The sequence below is a fragment of the Corvus moneduloides genome, chromosome 8 (genome assembly GCF_009650955.1).
Source record: "Corvus moneduloides isolate bCorMon1 chromosome 8, bCorMon1.pri, whole genome shotgun sequence".
In the NCBI taxonomy this organism is placed as follows: domain Eukaryota; kingdom Metazoa; phylum Chordata; class Aves; order Passeriformes; family Corvidae; genus Corvus; species Corvus moneduloides.
The window spans coordinates 2661589-2686884 of record NC_045483.1 but is presented as its reverse complement, the minus strand read 5'-3'; the positions used below and the strand labels follow the sequence as shown (position 1 = coordinate 2686884).

General features: G+C 44.8%; 1 protein-coding gene across 1 annotated transcript in view; it reads right to left on the bottom strand.

Annotated features, from left to right (window-relative positions):
- C8H10orf90 (chromosome 8 C10orf90 homolog) overlaps positions 1 to 5178 on the bottom strand; it is a 58055-nt gene extending 52877 nt beyond the window's left edge. The window contains exon 1 of the mRNA XM_032116847.1: positions 4910 to 5178. Within this exon, the coding sequence (XP_031972738.1) occupies positions 4910 to 5045 (136 nt within the window). The 5' untranslated portion in view covers positions 5046 to 5178. The remainder of the gene's footprint in view (positions 1 to 4909) is intronic.
- Positions 5179 to 25296: the final 20118 nt, after the last annotated feature.

Sequence of the window (25296 nt, the reverse complement as noted above, 5' to 3'; positions counted from 1 at the left end):
AAAGCAAGCAGCGTTTGCCTGCAAAAAAAATCAGCCTTGAGAAACTCCGTAGGATAAGGTAACAGTGAGAGGATGAAACAGGGAAAGGAGAGTTTGGGTGGTTCCGTTCTGGGCTCAGCAGACAAAGGCTGTTCCCACTGGGCAGCTCTCAGGCTGCACGGTGACATCAACTCCTTTATTTCACATGGATCAAATGTTTTATTGCACATGGAAAGGGTTGTCTGAGAGACCCTCCCACAGTGCCCTCCCTGCTGGGACAGTGCCCGTTCTGGTGGGAACCACAACCAGCTCCAGGCACAGAAAACGAGAATAAACCCACACTGCTTCAACTGCTGCTTTAAAAACAGAGGGATTTGGTGCAGTCACCTGCAGGCTGGCACAGACCCTCCCTGCAGGCTGCTCCTCTGCTTTGCAGTGCTGCACAATGCCCTTAATGCAGGTGAGGGATGCCGGGGGCAGCTCATTTTTGGTCCCTCAGCCACAAGAGCAAGAAGAGGGTTGACCAAAATTGAGCAAAGTGAGAGCCAGCCACCTAATGTCGATTAAACCTTGTTTTCAGCATAATCTGTTCTTAAAGGTGTCCTGTTAACCAAAACTACACCAAGAAAGAAAGTTCTCTCCTTCTGCAAGAATTTGCAGGGGAACTTTGCCTGTTAAAGTTTGATTTTATCAGGAGAGAGAATTTTAAAGTACTTTTACATGCTCTAAAGAGCAGCAGTTGGTTTCAGAAGAGGCAGAAGGGCCGAAGAGAGAAGCTCTCCATGTGTGGCCCTGGGCTCTGCCTTGCCCTGCTTCCCACGGGAATTTCCGAGCCAAGCCCTGCCAGGTATCTCCCCAACCTGCCCAGCTGTGTGTGCTCAGCCTCCCAAACCCATTTTCCATGTCTACAGCTGCAAGTGGCACTAGGACTCGAGAGCAATAGAAGCAGAAAACTAAATGCAATCAATTAAATCCAAAGAGATTTGAAACCCAATCCCAGAGGTGCCCCAGAGCACCCACGGGGACTGTGGCCAAAGTTACCTTCTGCTGCTAAAACACTTCCTTTTTTCCATATGTTTATCCTGGGCCATCCTACAGACACAAGGGAAATTGTATCCATATTCTCTTGACTCTATTCTTCTTCCAAAAGACAGCCAAATATTTAGCAATAGCTAATTTTGTCCCTGGTTATTGTGTGATTCCCACACTCTTTTGTCCCCTGCGCCTCCTAAATCCTGCACTGATGGGCTTTAATCACCAGGAAAGGTTTGGATACAGGCAGAAACCACATTTTTAGTTGTTTGTGATACAACCCTATGCAGGATCCTAACTATTAATGGTAACACACCAGCAACAAGTAGGGATACAACACGGGGAGGGGAGGAAAGGGAATCCACCTTCACAGACAGCAGTCATGGTGTATTCCCCACAGGAGATCGCCCAGCTGCTCTCAGTGGCTTGTCAGGTGTGTGACTGCCGTGTTCCAGCATCACGTTATTAATTAATGCAGCGATTAATGCACATCGCTGATGGCAATCTGGGACCGCACGCAGAGGTGGGAGCGTGGCTGTCCTCGGCTCAGCTCCCTCCCCAGGAATGCAGGAATGGCTGATGAAACAAGAGCAGCGCTGTGCGAGAAGAACACCTTTGAAAATGCCCTGGGGGATATCGGGGCTGGGCTGGGTCACCAACAGAGCGAGGAGCTTGGGAGCTCTGCTCCTCCAGGCCTGGCTGCTCCCAGGCTGGGATTTACAGCAAAGGAGCTCATGGAGGACAAGGGAAAACCTTCGTTTTAAAAACACGCATTGCAGCTTTATCTGTCCGGAGTCATATGTTAAATACGACATGCACAATCACACCAGCTCAGCTTTTCCACTTAAAATTACAGGATCATGGAATTACCAAGGCTGGAAAAGACCTAAACTCATCAAGTTTAGCCTTCAACCAAAGACCACCAACCCTAACAACGAGAGATACAAGAATGACATATCAGTGATCACAGAAAACACCTTTTCCACACACAGTTTGCACCAGAAAACCCCAAACCCAGCTGCTCTACACTGCTGCACGCACCATTTTTGATACCAAACAGGCTGAACCATTCCAGAGCATTTTTTGGTCGAGTTTGAAAAACTGTTCAACCAATTTGCTTGAACAGCCACCTCTAAAATTCTCAAAAGGTAATAAAAACTAAAATGGGCACTTGACCTGTGTGCCCAATTCCAGAAGGAGATCCTCAAATAAAAATAGCTGCATGTGTGGTTTGGGGTTTTATAGATATAATTCAATAAAGAAGAACAGATGTAAAAAATGTACTTTCAAAACTTGTAAAGTTCAAATTAAGGTGCAAGCAACGCTTGCGGGGTTCTGCAAGGATTAGGAACCGACTCCACAGGCAGGGTTCAGGGACAGAAAGGGACTTCCCTGGAGAGAATCAATGCTCCTGGACTCTGCATGGAGTAAGAGAAGGGAAATGCTGCCCAGGGTCACTCCAGCCTCTCCCGGGCAGCAGTGGCACTCTGCCCACCCCCCCAGCCCCTTGGCACTGGGGTCATTTTAGGGCTTCCAACTCTCTGCTGGCCACAGGAACGATGTAACCTCAGCATTAAACTGCTTCAGTAGCAAATAAATGCTGAAAATCTACTGAAGCTCATTTTTAAATTTAAACCAGCCCAATCTTTGCCGTGTAAGAAAGCTAATGAGAGAAAATCAGCTCATTCCTGATACCTCCATGCAACAACAAAAAGCCAATAGAGACTTTATACCAACTTCACTTATAACTAAGGTTTTAATACTACCTGGAATCATCATCCAGTGCATTTTTACTTCTGATTTTTTGTATTTAGTCCCCTTCAGGGTGCACGGAACAGAATTTTCCCCCAGAGGAGGCATCTTACCAGAGCAGTGACTGCACAAGGTAACTCACCTCCACCCCACCACTGCTGGCAGCAGCACAAACACAGAGCAGGAAGAGTAGTTCATGACTATTTATACTTCACAACCCCATCCTGCTGAAAGCTTTTAAGTAATTAGTTTTCCTCATTAGCAGATGCACTGCCTGGGGAAGGGCACACAGGTGCTCCCAAGCCCCATCCTGGATTACAGGGCAGCACCGCACAGGCTGGGAGGGCAAAGCTCAGAAATGCTGAGCTGGGCTGGTGAAAAGGGCAGCAGAACCACCACATTTAGATAAAAATGTATCATTCCAGCAAGATCACAGAACATAACAGCAATAAAAATCATTCCCAGGACATTACCACAATCCCCCTGTATTTAAGTCAGATGAACAGTGTTTATCAACATCACTTCTAGGGAAACACAAATATACTTTAAGGGATATCAGGTCTCAGGTGATTTTTTTTTTGTGCTAAAGTTGCATCCTATCCTAAAAAAAAAAAAAAAAAAAAAAATTTATGCATCCCACAGACCAAAAAGTGATTTGCAAACACAGGGAACAGGGTGAGCCAATAAAGCACGTGGGGCTTGTACCTTCTCCCTGCCACATCTCATACATTATCCCATTCTCTTTCATGCTTTCAGAGGCAAAACGGACATCAGGTAAAGCCTAATTCAATATTATCACTAATGCATTCAAATACATCACCAAGAGCTGGGTTGCTAAAATTGCACTGCAGAAAGAAACCACATAAAACATTGTTATCTCCTTGGAAAAGCTGGGCCTGGTGCTCCAGCACCCACTGATGTCTATTGAAAGCACCAGGATTACTTTCCTGAGTAAGGATTACTCCCATGATTAAGGAGTGCAGGATTACATCCATTCTTTGCATATCTCCTGTTGTTTACATACCCCTATTTTCACCTCTTGGTTTTTTGTTGGTTTTTTTTTTTTTTAAACACGGGGCATTTAATTACTGTTAGCACCAGATATCATTGTGCTGTACTTTTATCCCTTCAAAATTTGGCTGGGTTTTGGATTCCAAATAAAAAATGCTTTTGTGACCTAAACAAAGGAAATAAAGCGGAAGCAGCAGAATGTGGACCATCCAACTGAAAACAAATAAAAAGAGGGGGAGCTTGTTATCCACAATCAAGACTTATTCAGGATTCATCTCACATCCCTGCTCCTACCCATGGCCTCTGCTCTTGGGAGCTGATTGTTTTTGTATCAATTTTTTAACTGTGCCAAGGACTGACTTACCTGAGAGCTCCCAGGCACTGCTGACAGGATCACTGCTGGAAAATAGCAGCACTCAGACAATTGAAACAAATATTACAGGTAGGTCTGCTGTTAATGATTAATAAATAAAAACACTTTGATGTTTTTCACCTGATAAAGACAGGGTGAGAGTTGCTTTAGTTCATCACTGCCACGTGCTTTACATATAAAATAGATCTCCTTCTTATCCTTAGGAAAACCAAGTTACTTTCCCCCTACTTTACGGTAAAATAGAACATTTAACGCAGAGTTAGGACTTCATGCAGAGTAAGAACTTAACGCAGGTCTCAGGTCATGTTCTCAACCCAATGACCAGGGTATTTAACTGAGTAAAAAAACAACACCACAAGTTAAACTTCCAACAAGGAACCAACTTTTTTTTTTTATGGAAAGTAAAACTCCTTTCAGGTTCTCGCATTTGACACTGAATTACATTCATCTCAGTTCGGGAAAATCATAAATGGAACATAAATATCTTCAGTTTCAGTAGTGTGCCACGGGGGGTTGAAAATTTAAATACCACCAGGCAACTTCAGAAGGCTTGATCGTAACTTTGGTGCCAGTTCTGTAGGTACTGTTTACATATTCCCCAGCGTTAAAAAGAAAGGCGTTCCCTGCCTTTTTTAGGCTTTCTTTAAATCACTTCCAACCCCAAGAGAAAGCAGACTATTCTCAGAAAGACCGGCACAAGAGAGAGGAAGAGAAAGGAGGTCACAGGAGGCTCGGAAAACCCCAGAAGTATCCCAAACTCACCCAAAGGCCCCGCTGCCCTCCAGGCAGGGCAGCTCACGCTCCCGAACATGCGAGGGACGGAGGGCTGCGCGTCCCGGGAGCGCTCGGGCGGCGCCTGCAGCCGGGGCCGCGGAGCCGGAGCCGCTCCCGAGGGCATTCCCGGCGGGATGCGCTGCCCGGCCAGCCCCGCTCGGGCTGGTGACAGGGACAGCCAGGAGCTGCCAGCCCTGCCTGCCAGGACATCAATTATTCACCCTCCAGCGCCCGCGGCAGCTGCGGCAGCTCCGGCGGCCACGGCAGAGCCGCTCACTGGGTGCTTTGTGTCCGGGGAAAAACTGATCCAAAGTCCTGGGGACGGGAAAAGCGGCGGGTTTATTTAGGCTGACCGGGGACAATTTGTGTCCCAGTTGTGTCCCCTCACCCTTGGCTGTTTGGTTATAAAGGCACTGTGTGAACAGTTCATTTTCTTGATTTAAATATTGAATAGCCCTCTGTGTTTAAATTTAAATATCCCTCTTTCTGAGTGTTCTGGAGCAAAGTTAAGAAGAAATCTCCAAATATGCTGCTCGCACATATTTCTGTGATGACCTCCTGGACTTTTAAACAGCCAACACCTGTTTGCCAAAATGTTCCTGTTCTAAGCATGAGAGGAGGGAAAAAAAGCAGCAAATTCATAATTTGCTTAAAAATACATTGCAGTGTTATTTCTGAAATTATGTTTTGAAGGAGATTTTTTTCACGGTGATATTTTAACTTTTATTGCAAGGTTTTAGACCGATCAGTACTAGCACCATTCTTTTTCACAATGTTTGCCATCTAGGAATCGTTAATAACTGAAAATAATAACAATTTAATAATCATCCTTCTGATAACTGATCACAAGACTAATGATGGAACACAAGGAAGGTTTTTAATCATTTACCTGTGTAGTTATATAATGCCTTAGTGGGATAAACAAAGATTGACATAATTTTCTTTGATACTGCTAAGAGCAGCACTGGAATATTGCATTAATTTTGGTATCCATGTTCCAAATAGAACTGCAGAAAAACACTATTCAGGAATTATTTGAACTCAGTAAAGCAAATTAAAAAGATGTGATTCAAACTGGTTTGCTGTGCAAAAGGATACTGAGAGTTAATTTGATTACAGTGCACCAAGGGCTTGTCAAGGAGAAAATACCTTTAAGTACTTCTGAGGTAGATATTTCTTTGGAGACAGTGATTACCTACTACAAGAATGTTCTGAGTACACCAGTGACCTCTGCATTTCTTAGATACCTCTCTAGAAAATATGCTTTTGCCAAACAAACAACAAAAAGTTACAGAACTTAAAATGCAGGGAGCGTAAGAGCAGATTCCTTTAAATCCTTTCAGAACTGCATTGTGGTCATGTCCTTCGCTGAAGTCCCCAGCACCTTCCTATCAACTGCATGGGGTGATTTGAGCAGTCTTTAAATCCAAAAAAAAAATGGCAATGATTTCAGGATTTCACCCAGAGAACCATGGCATTGTAATGCAAATGAGGCTGATGAATGTTTCATGGCAGACTTCAAAATGTTTGCTGCTGAGCCTTTCTGGAACAGCCCAGGTGGATGCACTTTTCCTCCCACCTTTTTCTCATTATTCCAGTTAGGATAAGAAAGCAAAACAACTTGGGGCACAAGGACATGAGATAATTTGATTTTGCTTTGTAGAATTATAAATGAAGCTTATTTCTGCCTCTAATATTCTGGCTCTAGACAGGTTTAGACTGAGAAAAACACAACTTTATTCAGTGTTTGATGTAGATGGGACTGAAGGACTCTTAAGACTTTGATCACCAGCTTAAAACTGCAGCACGGGCAGAAGGGTTTGTGATTATCTGCTGGATTTTGGCACGAGGCAGAATCTGCTGTTCCTTCCAGATTGCAGGTGCACTTTGGAGGTGGTGATTACAGAGATGACTGCTGAGGTCACCCCCTCCTATGGTGGACTTGTGACAACAGCCAAAAAAAATGTGTTTGCACCTGAACTGAATGCTGGAAATGTCCTTTAGGATATGTGCAGCGTGAAAGGAAAGGTTAGGCTGCAAGAGAGAAGATAGCCAGGCAGAGATATTGGCCAAGGCAGCCCTTGGAAGCATTTCCCAGCAGGATGCAGTGAGCCCAAATCCACTCCTCATTCTGCACATAAAATGATATCTCTGGCTGCAGCTGGGGATTATGCAGGTCCATATCAGCCCCAGCCCCGGAGCTGGCATGTCCTGCCACCCCTCCACAGGTCTCCAGGTGGATGGTGAACAGCAAAGAGTGCAAGGGGCACAGAGCAGGAAAAGGGAATTGCTGCCTGTTGGTGCTACAGGAGTTTTGCCTGGGAAAAAAAAAAGATTGACAGAGTTGTAGCTCAGAGTCCCTATTCAGACAGTGTCACACATGCAAGGCAGTGACAAATTATGCTTGACTGTGCTTGAAAGCTGCAGAAATGTTGAGTAGGGAGATGGGGTTCCTATCCATTGCCATCAAAATATCATCTTTTAGTGCTGTTGACAGTTTAATAGCTACTTCTGGATGGTGGAAAGCATTGTGAAGTGCTGCCACTGTATTATTAACCCGGGCTGGAGCTTCCCTGCAAATGCAGAGCGAAAATCCACACAAATGGAACTTCTGAAATAGTTTTAGATTAAAGGTGCACTGGTCACAACAGGAATTGTATCTCTCTGTCTGCATCTCAGGGGGATCCAACAACTCTTTAACCCCCGATTACGTTATCATGTATTTTCTGAGATCACAGAATCATTAATGTTGGAAAAGACTCCAAACCCATCAAGTCCAACCATTAACCCAGCAGTGCCATTTCCGTCACCGAGCCACGTCCCTAAGCACATCCCAAGGGCAAATTCCATTCCACTTAAAAAATCCAGATGATGGAATTCCACTCTAAAAATCCAGATGATGGAATTCCACTCAAATCAAGCATTTTTAATTCCATTTGTCTCCTCAAGGCAGCTGAGGTGAGATGTGGATATAGGGCAGCTATGGATACAATCTGTGGTGCCCCAGTGGACACCGTCAGAGCTCTGTTCCCTCGGTAAATCTCCACTGCCCATGAAATAATGCAGCTGTGCAAAGCTGCATCCATGTATGTAATTGCCTGAAATCATTCCTAGGATATACGAAGCCATGCAATACCTTGGAAATGGTTTGCAGGCCCCCGATCTGTCACAGTCCAGAGCAGATGTGTGTAATACCACATCTCAGCCTCAGCATCTCCTGTGGCTGGGCAGGGACAGGGTGATGGTGTGACCACGGGAAAGATTTGGGATTCAGGAGATTGGAGTGTGACTGTGTATTGATACCCTTAAATTAGCTATCACTGTAGTATCTGCTTCCTGTCACGGTGCTGCAGAAAATCTCTGAGATGCATCTGGGAGGAGAGTGAATCAATTCCCTGCTCTGCCCAGGGGCTGACCCTTCCCTGTTGGCTGTTTCCCAGCTTGTCACCTCACTTATTTCCCTTTTTCCCATTGTTCCTTGGCACCATTGGCAGGGAATGCGTTCCCTGCTGGGACACCTGTCTGAGCTGCCACCTCCCCAGGGTGGCACCTGCCAGAGATGGCTGAGCTGGCTTTGGGATGAGACTCCCAGCATTTTCCCTCTGTACTCAGCACTGGTGAGGAGCACCTTGAATCCTGTCCCCAGTTAGGAGTCCCTCATTGAAAAAAGGAAATTGAGGAGCTGGGGCATGTCCAGGGAAGGGAATGGAGCTCGGAAGGGGCTGGAGAATTCCTGAGGGAGCTGGAAAGGGGCTCAGGCTGGAGCAAAGGAGGCTCCGGGGGGACCTTGTGGCTCTGCACAAGTCCCTGACAGGAGGGGGCAGCCGGGGGGGTCGGGCTCTGCTCCCAGGGAACAGGGACAGGAGGAGAGGGAACGGCCTCAGGCTGGGCCAGGGCAGGCTCAGGGTGGACATCAGGAGGAATTCCTCCTGGAAAGGATTGGTAGCATAGAAACAGGCTGTTCAGGAAGGTGGTGGGATCTCCATCCTTGGAGGTGTCCAAGGAAGGGCTGGACGTGGCACTCAGTGCTCTGGGCTGGGGACAAGGTGGGGATTGGGCACAGCTTGGACTCGATGGTCTTGGAGGTCTTTTCCACCCTAAATAATCCTGGGATTCTGAGACACCAAATGGTGCCTCTTCTGGCATGTGGCACCAGGAGGTGCAACACTCCAGGACAACCCCAGTAACCATCCCAAGGAGCTGTGGCAGAAATGCCAAAACACGTTCTGCTGGCACATTATTCCCCATCTGGGTTTTTTTTTGAAGTCTCAGAAAAACAGAGCATTACAAAAACATCAAGCTGTGAAAAGACAAGTCAAAAGCCAGAAAATTCCAAGTTAATGCTGACTCCTTAATTCACATCATTAACTCGGAGGCACGGCTGAAGTCTGGGCAGCAGCCTGAGCTGAACTCTTGTGGGTGTGGAATAGGCTGAGGATTTGCACAGATTCCTGTGTGGATGCAGGAGGAGAACTGGGACTGGCTGAGTGAAGGGGCTGGATGCCACTGGAATGGGAAAAAAAAGAGGGGAAATCAAGAGACAGATTTCCTTAGAAATTAGGTGGGGGAAGGGAGGTGAGAGAAGAGATAAGCTCATCCCAGAGAAGAAAAAGATTAAGGACAATGACAAATGAGGGAGCCAAGACATGAATTAAAGGTGGGCAGGGAAAGGCAGATACTTAGACAGGAAAAACAGGGGATAAATTGTGAGAAAGGAAAAAACAACAGGGAGTGAGGAGAGCGACTCGGACGGGGATCTGGGATGGATCTGGCACAAAGCTGGGGACTGCAGTGAAAGGGGAAGGAGGACAGTGATCTCTCAGAGAGGGAGAAGTGCAGTTAGGACGGGGAAAGACTGAAGAAGAAAAATCAAGAGGAAAAAAAGGCTCAGGTTTGGTGGACAGAAGAGTCAGGGCATTGCAGACTCTCTCCTCTTTGAAGGCAGAGCAGGACTGGAGTCCCTGCTCCTCTCTCTGCCCCAGGCTTGCTGCACTCCGATCGTGCTAGCTGAGCCCTGGCCTTCATTTCTGCTTGTTATTTCAAAAAATTCAAATTACACACGAGAAATGGAGACCAAACCAATCATCAAAGCTGCAAATGAAACACCCCAAAGTGAAGAAATTCTATGAAAACTGAGGGAAGGGTTTTGCAAACCCTGTGGTACATAAATATATATATATTGCTCTTCTGCTGAAGATCTTAGAGCACTTTGGCTCTTTGAAAATACACACAGCTGGATACTTGCATTTAATTAAATAGTTTTTAAGATAATGACTACAGCAGCTTCAGCATAATTCACAAGTAAAAGCAATCAAACCCAAAATTCAAAACGGCTTTTATTCAAATATCCAACATCAGTAACAGCCTCTACAGTTTTTGATGGAATGGGAGCCATAAAACTCCATTGCAGAGTTTACAGTTGCAATAAGAGCAGATTTATGGGCAATAAGAAGTGTCTGTGTGCACCTTCTTGTGCCTCTCCTTCATTAGGCTAAAGCTGAGACATCCCCAAAAACGTCTTTAATTAGTTCAAGCACTTCATTTAACAAAACAAGCAGTTTAAAACAAATAAAAACCACTATTCTCCAGCCACCACCTACAGGAAGCAGCTACTATTTGTGCAAGATTAATAAAGTCACAGGTGACTTGAGAACAGCCTAATTAAAGCATGATTTAAACCTAAGAGCAAGGATGGGGTTTTTTCGCCAGCACTGGATCAAGGAAAAGAAAATATTATGTTGATATATTTATGTTGATAAATACTCCTAAATACTTTCTTCTTTCTTCCCTCATTTTTGTTTCTCACAATAAAGAGATGAATAATGTGATGTGCCAAGAGAAAGTGCCTGTAACAGCCTCTATTTCCTCTAATATTTATCTGCCAAACATTTTTCATATTTAAACATCAGCTATTTAATTGCTAATAAACCCTTTGGTATTAATTGGGTTCAAGGAGTAAAACAGAGACGTATTCTGTGCCTGGCTGTGCTGTCCATGGGTCCCGATTAGTAGTGCTGGGATTGTATCCTCAGTATTGTCTCACCGACAGTTGATCCCAAATATTTTAATGGGAATAAAGAGAAAGAGATGAAGTTATGATCTCTTAGATAGATGCAACCATTTAACAGTGCCTTTGCTTCCCGGAACCAGGATTATTTGGATTTATCAGAGAATGGTTTGGGTTGGAAGGGACCTTAAAGACCATCTCATTCCAACCCCCATTTTTTATGTCATTTGATATAAGTTCTGCTGCAGTTACAGCAAATTCTGGGCTTTTTCCTGCACATTTCTAAGGTCTTCCATAGGCAAGTTTTGCTTTTTAATTGCACATTGCAAAGTGCTCATCTTGATCTTGATTAGCCTCTGTCTTGGGCTGTTAGGAATCTCTCCCTGACCCCGACAATTCCCAAACCACCTCACTGACAGCCATCCTTCTTCACGGATCATTTTTCTGCCTCATTGCTCCTGCAGAATCCCTTCTCTGCTCGCAGCCCTGCTCTTCCCTGTTCTTCCAACACAAACCATCCCAGAGATGCTGATCCCGGCCCTGCTCTGATCCTGGCCCAGCCCTGGCTGCTGCCAGGTCACCCCTCCCTGCTTGGAATTGCATTCCATGCCAGGCTTAATGGACTGAAACAATTCCCCTCTCAGAGTCTAAAAGGAGACCTGATTCTCCTCTTTCGAGGCCTCACTCAGAGGTCACCTCTGCTGTCACTGCTGCAGAGAATAAAACACCAAACACCTCGAAAATGGTGCAGGAGCTGAAGTCCTGGGACAGCTCTTCTGATCCTCACAGAGACCTTGTATTTCCCTCAGGTTTTGTGAGAGTCACCCATGTTTTCCCAGCTTTTACTTCAGCTGTAAATTCTCTGGCACTGCTCCATTTCAGTCTCTGTTCAGTGCCTGCCCCAATGAGCTGGGAAGCCTGGCCAGTGCTGCAGGACAGATGGGACTGTGCCTCTCACTTTGGCAGCCACAGCAAAATAAATAGATCATTTCAGACAGGAGAAATTTGACGGTTTTTCCCTTTCATGTTTTCACGGGTTCATTCAGGGCTCACAGAGATAAAAAAAATAAAAATACAGTGGTACACATGATTTACTAGCAAGCCTTTATAATATCTATAAAACAGTTCACAGGATCCCAAGATTCCCCAGTGGGAAGGGACTCGAAAGGGTTCAGATTCAACCCCTACACACTGGCTCAGGATTTTTCCCCCAGCTGGCCTTGAAATCCCAAAGATGGGGATGGCAAAGCCTCCCATGCAGCCCATCCCATAGCTCCTCTGCCCTCCATCCCGGAAAAATCCACAGATCCAGCTGGTTTGCTCAGAAATCCTTGGTTTCGCAGCGTGAGGGCTGCATTGAACTCTAACACAAATCTACATGATTGAAAAAAAAAAATAAAGAAGACCTAAACCATGCTGTTTGCCCACTAGAACTTTGAAATTGCCTAGATAATGGAATAGCATTAGATCACAACCTTAGAATTACCTGCGCTGTTCACTTCTCCCATTACAGCCAAAACCCTGACATGATTATTCTTTTTTCCAAATAGGGTTATGAAAACACAGATGCTGCCACGAAGCCTCAGAGCAGGGCCAGGACTGCACCCTGCACTCTCCCCTCTGATCACAATTTCCTGCTGCTAAACTGCTTCTTTGGGTCTGTTTTAGACAGAACCTTTTCAAAGCCATCCTGGGTGCAATCGTGGCCTCAGTGGAGCAGATGTGAGGTCCCGACCCTGTATCATCTCTGCTTTTCCATGTAAATTGCTGAGGCTCCCAAGGTTTTGATTACTTCGTCCTCTGCAGCAACTGGATCTTGGATAAAAGAAATTTCCAGGCACAATAACCTGCCTGAGACAAGGAGCAACAAGAAGCAATTTCATTGTGTCGTGTTTGGGGTTTCACATCTTCCCTTTGGCCATTTCCCAATCCAAGGCAGTAAATTAATTCCCAGACACAAACTTACAAAGGGCTCTCTTCACTTCTCTGTGTCTTGTTGCCTGATTTTCTAAGAAATTCATGACCTCAGTAAATAATTCAAGAGGGAGGAGGGAGCTGGGAGATGACAGAAGTTTATCTGACTGCAGAGGGAAGGGTGTTGTTTCTGAACAGGTCAGGTCTCCAGAAGGTCAAAACTTAAGCAGGTTGATGAGGCTGATGGCTGTGATTATGAGCTGGAATTTGGGAAAACACAGCAGTGATAAGGATAACACGAATGCAATTCCCATCTCCAAGCTGTAGGTGACTGCATTGGAATTTTTGGCTCACGACAAAGCACGCAAAAATACTTAGTGCAGGAATTAAAGGCAGAAGGATCTGTGACTCCATCTTAAAATCCTGCTGCACTGAAAAGAAATAATTATTAAATGGCAGGCAAGGAAGGAATCCATATTTCACAGGAGCTGGCCCACAGATGGTGTCCACTTGGATCAATATGGGAAGACACTTCTGGTCTAGAAGCCTGTCAGGCCATCTCATAGATATGCACATTGGTAACAAAGGTTTTCAATGTACATTTCCTCTGGGACAAAGTTCATGCCAGGTTGTCACAGGAAAGGGATGGACCTTTCAAGAGGGAAATATATCTTGGTATTAAATAGAAAATATATCTAAGTGTGAGATTTTTTGTATATATAATTGCAACATATATAATTACAGCATATAGTTATATAAATATACAAAGTGTGAGAGGGAGAGATCTCAGGCATACAAGTTCTGAACATTTCAGGTTAATTAAATATCTCAATTTAATTACATACCAACAAAATAACTTCCAGCCTTGGGAAAAGGCAGCTGCAAACTTCTGTCTGTGGGATGCAAACCTGCTGTGGATGCACAGGGGGCTGGGAAGTAAAAGGGGGATCAGATCTGGGACACAGGGGAACATCTTCCATCGGATCATGAAAGTGAAAATGCACAGGAAAGTTCCTTGTCATTCTTTAAAGCCTCCTATCAATTTCTTACAGGACCAGCCGAGGCTGAAGCAGTGTTGTAAGGGCTCTTTAATGAAGTGCTTCTCCTGGCTGCTCTGTTTCAGCTGGTGTTGAGCAGGGCCTTCCAAGAGAAGCAATCACAGCCTGTGAGCTGGGTTTACTCAGCTGTGGCACTTCTGAGCTGATTTAAGCACTCTGTCAAAATGGAGTGAAATTAATTAATTCACTGGAGAGCTTTGCCTTCTCCAAACTTAAGGAAAAAGGAATGCAAACTAGCAGTAATCAGATCCACATTTTTTCAGGTAAAGTGTTTTAATAACGTCGAAAGATGTTCTGTTACTGCACAAATCCAGAGAAGGACAAACTCAGTCCTCTTCCTCTGGAATAAATTTCCTCCTCAGTGGCAGCTCCTGCATTTTGGGTGTTTGGCTGCACCCCACAGACCCCATTTAACTCCCCAAACTGTTGTGGGGCTGTGAAGAGCACTGGAAGGATGGAATAAAAGACAGTTGGAGCTGGATGATTTCCACGTCCAACTGTCGGAGATGCTGAAGCAGACAATTGCCTTCTGCTTCTTGCTGAGGCTTTTTGGGGTTTAAGTGCTCCTTGATAGCTTGGTACACAATTAGAGGTGGATTAGAGAAAGTGGTAATAGGGTATTTTTGGTCTAATCTGCTCTTGATTGTTAATATTAATTAAAGGAGCTCTTCCTCGTTGTTATACAATAAACATGAACCACTCTTTAAAATGAGCATTTTAACTTCCTAGCTGCTTAGTGCTGCTTCTTTTCAACTATTTCTTTTCAATTTTTTTTTTTTTTAAATTTTTTTTCCCAGCAGAAACCACAGCAGGAGCATGGCACGCATCACAAGCAGGTGAGGAGCATCGGATCCTGGACTCCATCACATTCAGAACAGGCTGCAACACCTAAACCCTCGACCTGTTTTTTCCTTAATACAACTGTCAAACTCTCACACAAAGAAAGAGCAGAAAAAATACAAAATAATCAAACACTTTCAGCTAGAAACTGGGCATAAGGGAGATACAGAGCTGTTGTTCCAGCTGAATACCTGGGATAGTGGGAGGTGTCCCTGTCCACAGCAGTGGGAGGGACTGGATGAGCTTGAAGGTTCCTTCTAACCCAACCAGTCTGGGATTCTGTGAAATTAAAGGAAGAAGCACTAAAACCCTTCTGCTCTCATTAGGGGCTCACCTGTAACAAGGTGCAATGATCAGGTACCCAATCAGAGAGATTATTCCTGTCAGTTGGAGTAACTCTGGTTTAACTCATTCGTTTAAAAACACCACATTCTCTTTTAGAAAAATAACACGAGGAGCTCTCTCAGTAATCCATGAGCAGCAGCCTCCCTGCACACACAGGGGCAAAGAGTTCTGAGGCTTCTCTGGGAGGGAAAGGAAGAAAAAAACGGAGAAACAGCAAGGAAAGACAGCAAGGAGGCATCACCCAGGGCCACAGAAAAGATAAAGGGGAGAAAACATTGCTGGTACTGAACACTGAGTCGGGCGGGTCAGGGGGGCGAGGGCTCTCCTACAACTCCAGCCCTGCTCTGCCCAGGGAAATGGGAGTGGGAGCATTCCCTGGAAACAAAAGGGGCTCATCAGAGGATGACACATCTCCATCAGCACTGTCTGTTCCTAATGGGAACAACCTGCAGGACACCGAGCACTGGGAACAGGAGGATCACACGGTTATTAGGCAGAGCCATGCCTTTAACCCACAGAGTGCTTTTCCTCTGATTGCTTCCCAAACACGTTTTTGATTTCTGATGCATTAGGTAGGGGAGAAGAAATGAATGCTATTACAGGTGAGAAAATAGCTGGGGTCGTCATATCCGTGAGAAAAGAAAGGGGAAATAAGCAATACATGCAACCACAGGCAAAATAATAAGCAATAAGCAGGCAATAAATCCATCAGAGGATTAAATGGTAGGGCAGAGGTACCAGATTACAGTTTAGAGTAGTGGAATTTATATTTATAAAATTATATCTCTGTTATGAACTTCAACGACCTATCTATCTGCATAAATATATAGGTACATAAATCAGCTATGGAAAGCAAGGAAAAGAGTTTTGGAGAGACCTTTGCAAACAGCTTGGATTTTAGCTCTTAAACAGGTAAAATAAGAAGCACAGAACAAACCCAAGACGTTTCTGTCCTCTAACCACTTCGAGATCACCTGCCCAAATCCCATTTTTCCGAGGAAAACTGCAAACCAAGAAAGTTTAGTCAGAGAACACAAGGGAAATCTGCCACAGGCTCAGGCTGTGCTGGGTGCTGGAGCTGGGGCTGACACGCAAGAGCAGCAGATCCAATCTGAGCCTCCTCAGCATCGCCTTTCAGAGGTGGGGGGGATGCCCTTACACCGCTCGTGTCACAGCTCCCATTCCCTTTATCTCGGGCTTGCATTTCAAGCTCCCTCTCCTGATAACAGAGTCTCAAGGACTCGGGCTATTGAAGTTATCTGAAAGTGATAATCGCTTTCTCCATCGGGAGTCCGTGATCCACTCCTCCTCCTCCTCCCCTGCCACTCTCCCCTTTGCCGGTGCCTCTCCATCCATCTCTGCAGTTTTACGGCAGCTCCGCCTCCAATCCCCTCTTTCTGTGCACGTTAATTTTTAAAGGCACCTCTCTTTGTCCATCAGTTCACCTCCATCTGCAGCACTCCCTCATTTCACTGTAGGCTTGCCATAAAACCATCCACTAATGCCTGTTTGCTGTCCAAACACCTGCTGTGTGTTCCCAGCCCAGCCAAGCTGCATTTTGCTTTGCATCTCTTATTCTGTCCCTCCCCTGCTTCGTGTACTGACACTTTTTCCCTAATTATTTTATTTACCCGGATACCTTTTCCACTCGGGGCTCCCATCTTCACAAATCCTTGTCAGGGATTCACCACTTCCAACTTCACTTCAAATGTATTTAAGAGGATCTCGAATCTCTGCCTGTTTGTGGGTGTAAATAGGGTGGCAGGATGTGCTACCCAATTTGTGTAGACAGAAGCCTTTTAAATCTAAGAGCACTAACGTGAGTCCAGTGCTGCAGTTGCAGTTAAATGCAAAATTAAATGAGGACAATCTGTCAGTTTTGAAGGAAAATTTTGGGGAACCAAATTATTTGGAACTACCTATGTTTATGCTTTGCTGTGTGAGGGTCTCCAGCTCTGATATTGAACACCTTTGAGCACAATTTTGCTTCTGGTTCACATCTCTCTGCTCCCACAGCACAGCATGAAACTGTTCTGAGCCAGTCAAAACGCAGAATCATCCCCAATTCTCAAAGAAAATAAAACCTGATAAAAGATACATTAAAAAACCCCACCCCCCTTTCTCCTTCTAGACTGTGGTTCCACATCTCTGTCCTTTATGGCCCAGGGAAAGCTGAAATCACCCACGAATCTGTGGGTGCTGGAGCTGCATTTTCCCTGGAATGCAGGGATGCCCAGAGAAGCAGCAGCTGCCTGGGCTCCCCCTTCACCAGCAGCCTCTTCTAGGGACCTTGAGAAGTAACCTCCTCCTGAATAAGTCGGGAATGAAGCTTGCAGCAGGTCCCAAGCCTGCTGCTTCCAGGTGTGCCCCCTGTGCCAGGCACGGGAAGCTCAGCAGGAGCCAGGAGAACCTGCCCTTGCCGTGAGCCAGTGCTGCTGGAGCCTGGTCTGAAGGCCCTGGATAAATATAATGTAAACTCCAAGCTCCAAGGGATGCATTTTCAGCCTTGATTGATCTGCAGGCCACTCTAAATTAATTAGGGCAGGAGCTCTCCCTTCACCTTCCCACTGGTGTCGGGGCAGAGGTGCTGGGGTGGCAGCCACTCGCTGTCCTCCTCTGCATGGGGACAGCCAGGACCCCACCCCTCCTGCCAGCAGGGTCTGTCCTCCCACCCAGCTGTGACCCTGGGGAAAACTCTGCACCTCTCCCGTGAAAAGCCTGAATTGTGGCTCTTTTGTTAAAGCAGTTCCTCTCTGCATCAAGGTCTCCACCCGGCTCTCCCTGCCTCTTGCCTGCAACCCGACAGGAGTAAGAGCAGCTGTGGTTTCTTCTGTCTTTCTTCCACTTCTTGAGTGCCATTTTCTAAGGTCTTTCCCAGATAAAAAACCTCTCTTGGTTCTCTAGGGCCATTTCTGAGTTGCCCTGGAAAGGAGGTTTTGTGTGAGGGGCAGCGTTAGCCTGTGGGCAAGATGTTTCCTTCAGAGGGAAGAAAGCCTACAGCATGTGGATTTATCAGCTCCAACTTCCTTGGAAGAGTTCTTGGGACTAGAGGATGGAGAAAACCAAAGTTAGATGGGAGAAGTCACTCCCAACGGTCTCAAGTGCATTCTCTTAATGTGCATCAGTGCAGCAGCCCTGGAGAAATCTCCTTTCCCCCTCCACCTCTCTTCATGGCTCCCATACGAGCTCTCTCCAAAGGATATATGCCAGGAAATCCTCAGAAGCTACAGACCAACTTCCACAGGGAATGTGAAAGCCTTAATATCCTGCACAGCTAAAAGCAGAGGTGACAAAGCCCCAAACCAAAGTGGAAAAACCCCCAGTCCCACCACTGAGCAATCCTGTATTTTGACAAGCTTCTTTAATTGCACCTCTCCTTTAAGTGCAGCAGCCAGCAGCTGTTCTGGGAATCTTTTTTTCCTTTCCTTTGGAATTATTTCTCATGGGTTAAAAACAGTGATGGAAGGAAAGAGAATTTTTTTCAAGAGAGAATTTTTTTCAAAAGAGGAAAAGACACAGCTCGAGTTCACATGAGCTCAGCCCTCACACGCCTGGTAACATGTCTGCACTCTGGCTTGTTCCTGAATGTCAAAATAAAGACTCTGAGTCTGAGCTTAATAATTTCCCTGGAGCACCATTGTCCTGCAGTTTGCCTTTCAGTCCTGCGCTGCTGCCAAGGGAGAGGTGAGGGAAGTGAACCACTTTATTTATTGAGTTGGTTGCTGTAACAATTTAAAGCGAGCTCAGCATCGCTGGCTGCTGCTTTGGGGTGGGTTCCTGGAATGAGGAGGTTTTCCTTCAGATCTGCATAGGGGAATCTCTCTGCTTTTACAGCACAGCTTTGTCCCAGCTTCAAACACATCTCCTGACCTGAGAAAGGATTACAGCAGCTTTGATACCCCAATTAAAATGGATCAGGAGGGGGAAGGAGCGATTGATCCTTCAGCTGATCTGCTGAAAGTGCTGACTTATGCCCATGAGCACAAACACTGAATCACAGGGATCAATAAACAGAGCTGGAGTGCTGCAGCTGCTGCGGGCAGCACAGCAGGCTTGCACTGGCAATTACAGAATCTGGGTTGGCTTTACAACTGCCTCAACAAATGCCCTCTAACCCTGCTCCTTCCTATCCAAAAAACACATTAGCTGGCCTTTGAATTACCAAAATGGCACATTCAAAGGGAAAAGTACCTCAATTGCCTGATAAGTGCTTATAGCTCTGTGTTATAAACATTTTCATTTTAAACTTACAGGTATTAGGAAAGTTGTTCTTAAATCTACAAAGCTGGGATGTGCTGTGGAGAGAAGGTTTATAAATGAATAAATGATTCATCTTTTTTTGCTTTCTGATGCTGCAGGCAGGCAATTAAGTGGGATTGAACTTGATAGTTTAGGGGGTTTGGAAGTTCTTAATATAAAAGATCACAACTACAAAATACTTATGAATTATAGAAGAGGCCAAGGGACAGAATGCTCCAGATTTTAATGGTGCTTCAAAAAAGCGCCTAGAGGAGACAATAATGGGGTTTTCTTAGCTGTGACCTCACTGAAAAGGATCTGAAGATTAAAAGGGCAAAGGCAAGTGGAGGAGGATGTGTCACATTTTGGGTGTGTGGCCCTGTGGACAGTGAACACAGCCTCAGACTTCCTTAACCTGCATTTTTCCCACTGCAAAATCCAAGGACTGGGCAATGATGTGGGGAATTGTGGTGTTTGCTGACTGTAAGACAAAACAGACCAAGTATCTTCTTCATCCCCAGATCAGCTCTGCAGGTCAATATTTACATCCCTCTGCAAGAGTCAACACCAAATGTTTGGGATGAGGATTTCATAGGTAAATACCAGTACCAAATATTTGGTTCAAACATCTCAACATCCCAGATATTTGGGGAAAGCCCAATCCTACTGCCTGCAGCTCGGAATAAAGTTATTCCATGTTTTAAAAATAACCTTTAATTTTTCATGGATAATTTTGGGATGAAAGAAACAAGCAAGTTGTCGCTATACTTCCTGCTTGAAACTCCAAATTTTCAACCCATTCCAGCTTTTTCAGAAGTGAATTAGATTTTTAATCAGATATTTACCCAATAAGCTACATCAGCTCTTCCTCTGTGGAGAAATTTTATCTGTTGGCTTTAGAATACAAGGAAAACTGAATATGAGGGCAGGATCCATCGAATCACCGAGGGGAATCTCTTCATCTGACAACCCTGCTTTGTTCTTTCCACGGGTTTTTCATTCCTTTTTTCATCCCTCACATAATTTTCATTTATTTCCCAAAAATTATTGCCACAAAGACTTCCCCCCCAAAACCTGAGGGTTTTAAGAGCTGGATATTGAACTCTATAAATTCCACTGCTTGCAGCTCATTCGGTTGACTTTTCCCATGACAAGAGGTTATGTGGTTTTAATGGAATATTAGTAGTGTGGCTACATTAAATGCCATTTAAAACCTCTTTCAAAGTGGTATTGACTGTGTTGAAATGAGACTGTGGAGATATCCCAGTGATGGGAAATAGGTGTGAATATCGTATTTTCATCACAGAATTTTCAAACTGATGCAGAAAACCCTTATATATATATATATATATATTAAAAAACCCTATTAAAAATTATCATATTGTTCTGAGTGGATTTGCCTTTTTATGCAAAAGAGCTAAAAATAGACTCGTTGATATATTAACAACAAAGAAAAATATCCCAAGTAATTATCAGCTCTGCCCACGTGTTGAAAGCCCATTTTGTCCCGTAGCTGTTTCAATCAATACACTATTTATTTTCAAATAACCATGCACTAAGGATCATTTGGACACAGAGCCCATAAATACACATTACCTCATTATCGACCCTCTCTGGCCACTGCTGCATTATTAACATTTCACTAAAAGAAGCAATCAAGCCATAAACAGGAGGAATTTCTAGAGTTATTATGCCCTGAAATATTTTTGCAGGGATGGCCAGGCCTGAGATTTTACCCCCAAGAATTACTTTTCTCTTTGATATTCCTTACAGAGAAGTAAATGTAACCACTAGCCAGTGAAACGGGAAGAAATACAATATTTGCAAAGAGGAAATGTACACAGGACAGTTAAACTCTATTTTTTATCCAGGGATTATCACTTGCACATACATGAGAACGCTGAATTTCAGTTCCAAAGCACCCTATTGTTTTAATCCTAGAAATCCAATTCTGCAGTTGCTCAGTAGGCTGGAAAAGGAACCAATGAGCCAACCAAGGGCTGGGAGCAGAATCCCTTTGCTCGGGGTAGGACAGCAGTGTGCAGGGCCATCTTTATGCAGCTCATGCAGGGAAATTCTCCTCCTCCGGTGCTGTGGGATGACTGATGGCTTTCCCATAAAAGACGAGCTACTGGGGGCAATAGCAAAGGCTGCCGTGGCAAATTGCCAAGAGCTGGAGGGCTGCACCTCATTTGCATGTAAATTTACATTGGTTTTAAAGCCATGAAGGAGTGCACTGGTAGTACTTGAATATTTCTTGATAGGTTTGTCAGCGCTGTGTGATCTCCAGAAATAAAAACCTGGCTGTGAGAGGCCTGGTTGCCCTCCGTGCCTTTCGGGCCATGTCCTGATCCCACTGATCTTGGCAGAGGGTGCTCAGCAGCCCCAGGACCCCCCAGCTTCAATCCCTGCTCCCTCCACCATCACCCCGGTGCTGGTTACCATCATTTCACTGTCCCATCACTAAGGGCAGGTGCCATGTCCATCACAGACCTGGTGAGATCCAGATCCTCACCTCAGGCTAAGCCAAGCCCAAACCAGCCCCAGTGGTACCACAGGAATAAAATCATTGGGGTAGAGACACTGTATTAAATACAGTAAAATACACCCCCATGCTTACGATCAGTAAGAATAGAATGAGTTTATGGTAGGTTTAGATGGGACATTGGGAAGGAATTGTTCCCTGGGAGGGTGGGCAGGCCCTGGCACAGGGTGCCCAGAGCAGCTGGGGCTGCCCCTGGATCCCTGGCACTGTCCAAGGCCAGGCTGGACAACCTGGGATAGTGGAAAATATCCCTGCCCACGGGAGGGGATGGAATGAAATGGTCTTTAAGGTCCTTTCCAACCCACACCAGTCTGTGGTACCCCGTATCTGCATTCCTCTATCCATGTGCTGGCACAGGGATGTGGCTCAGGAAGGATTAAGCCCGTTTTGCATAAAACCAATTGCAACAAGTGAGGGGAGAAGGTGTGGGGGGGTGCAAAGTGGAAAATTACTGAGGGAAGGAAAAGAAGATTGAGAGGACAGAGGCCGGTCCGTGTGCCAGCTGCTCTGCAGAGGAGGAAAATGGGAGGGATGAGTTCAAATCTTTGGATTTCAGATTTGGACTGAGGCTGGGGATAATGCAGAAGCTTCCTGGCAGATTGGGCATCTGACGGCAGGAGCTGCAGTCAAGGTGATCTTCTGGGTAGCTGCTGCATTCACTTTATTTCCAAAGCTTGCATTCACGCTCCTGCTGTCAATAAAAATCCCTGCCTGAATAGATAAGCCAGAGCCCCGTATCTCATTAAGCCTGAGAATTCAATCCTCTGCTTCAAGCTCTGTGCTCCTATGCTACTTTATATCATTAAGAAATATTGCCCAAGCTGATCCCCATAATCCTTGTATTAGCCAGCACAATTAAATCTAATATGGATGGAAAAATGGGAGCTAGTGGGACTTCTCCATGGTGTGAATTCCAGGTACATCCCCGTGTATGGGACTGAAAAGTGCACAAGCAACAAGTTAGAAATGAGACACTTATAAGCCCTGAGTCATTCTATTTAAATAGCTTAAGAAAATGCCAAGACTTTCTCAGGATGAATTGTGGAATACCTTGAAGTGAGACCATAAATCCCAATGCTGTCACTCTTTTTCTCCGAGGAGTTATTAAGTGAACCATCCAAAATAAAAAGTCAGGCTGTCGAGCTCCTGGGGTTTTGTTTCTCTGTCAGACATAAACTTGGTGACTTCTGAGTTTTAAAACAATGGCCTAAACGTGCCAACCATTAGCGCTGGTACTTAATGAGATTCGCAGATAACCCCTTAACAGAATAGGTAGTGATTAAGTCAATTTAAATGATTCATCTCCACCGCAGCCTGTGAGACTTGTACATAACAGCCATTTGCATAGCAATAACAATCTCCATTTCTCCACACAGGACAGGTTTATAAGGATATTTCCAACCTTAATGATGTCTGCTTGGAAGTTTTTTTTCACTCCTTTTTGCCAGATGCTTATCCTGGTAGGGCAAGGTCTCAGGGCAAAGCATCCCCTCGTGCAGGGCCACAAATGAGTCGGTGAGGAGGAGCATTCCCAGCCTGGCTGTGAAGAGGCTCCGGGGGGGTGGAATTTTACTTGTGTGACATTCCTGGGATTGGTGTGTGGCCAGAGCATCCCCATCAGCTCTGCACTTTCGCACATGCCCGCACACACACAGGGAGCTGCCCTAATGAGCCCGGCTCCAAGCACTGTCAGCCCAAATTAAGCCAAGATTGGAGTTTGGTCCAAGGGAACTGCTAAACTCCCTCCAACTTCCAAAGGTGCAAGATCAGATCCTCACAGATCTGAGATAAATCAAAGGGGGAAGCTCTGCCAAGTGAATCCCTGGCAGGCTGGTGTTCTCTGGAAGATCCTGGAGCAGCCTGGCGTGAGGTGACACCGCAGGGTTGTGTAACATCCCCTCCCCGCTGCCCCAGCCCAGGCAATTCATCACTAATTGAAATTGCTTCTCCCCAGCTGACCCAGAGCCACGCGGATTAAACCAGATCTTGGAATGCTAATTACACGACATCATTTTCCCAATTATTCTTAAAATTGGATTAGGTACCGGGAGATGGGGTGTTTGAAGCAGCCACTAATGAGCAAATCATGCATAAAAAACTTGTTTGTTATGTTGGTGATTGAACAAAATAAGGTTGCAGGCGTGAAGTCGTGTCTAAATAAACAAAAGAAATCAAAGAGGTTCCAAGAGTAGCACCAAACTGGAATTTAGGGAGCTTCAAAAGCCATGGCAAAGCCAGAGAATGGGTTTTTCTTCCTTTTTCTCCCATTGTTCAGTGATGGCTGAAGCTGTTTCTGGGTTATTGGGTGTTTCAGGGTATTTTCCCAAGAAATTATTGTGTTATCTAAGTGACCAAGTAGTTTATAATCCATTTTCAAACGTTTCTGTGGAGCTTAAGAACATAAATCTGATTATCAAAGAGGCTCCACTATTGCATTTGTCTCTGCTTGCCCCACCTTTCTGATGTAATCAAGAGTGACACAGAAATTTAATTGCTCCAAGTAGTCTCTATATTGCAGCAGCCAGAAGTCTTTAGATTCCCTGCACAAATATTACAAAATCTCCTTTCAGTCCCTTTGTGCTGTTCTGGCTGAACAGTTTTGCTGTGATTCCAGAGCAGTTCAGGAGAATATTCCAAATGGGTTTCTAATCCCTGAATAAATCTGGGGAGCTGTCTCCACACCTGTCTGTCTGTCTCTCCACCATCACAATGCCTGAAAACATTCATTGCTAATTTATCCCCAGTATTCTTATAATTCAATTTCACAGCCTGTTTCAGTGCTGGTTCTTTTTTCCCCTCATGGATTTAAGACAATTATTGCTTAAGAAACCAACCAAAAACCCAACAGAAACCAAGTCATGTATGCAGGGTGTAAAAAAAGTAAAGTTTCTGGGGCAATTGCCCCAAAGCTTCAGATTTAAGTCTACAAATAGGAAGTAATACTCCCTCTCAACAATACAGGATGTTTAAGTCCAAATGGGCTTAGCTTTAAATCTAAACTTTTTGAGTATCATTCCTAACAGAGAAACTCCGAGCACCTTGAAATAACCCTTTTTCCTCTTCAAAGGACATAAATAAAAAAAAAGGTTTTCAAAAACTCAGGATATTTTTACGCCCTGGACTGATAAAGCCAATGAGTTGTGTGTGCACTGTTCTTTCCTCCTTCATAAGTCTCCTTACCATTTTCAAGGTCTCTATTGCCCACAATTAAAAAAAAAAAAACACTCATATAATTACCACAATAATTATTTTCTGATATAAAAACTCCGTTACAAGTTTGAAACGTACATTACAAGTCTATTCTGATATTAAAAAGAAGATATATAGCAAGAAAAGAATGAAATTACAATGCACTTTGTAGCAACAATCAATATCTCTGAGTCAATCTCCCACTTACATTTTCAAACCCTTTTCTCTGGTAAACCTT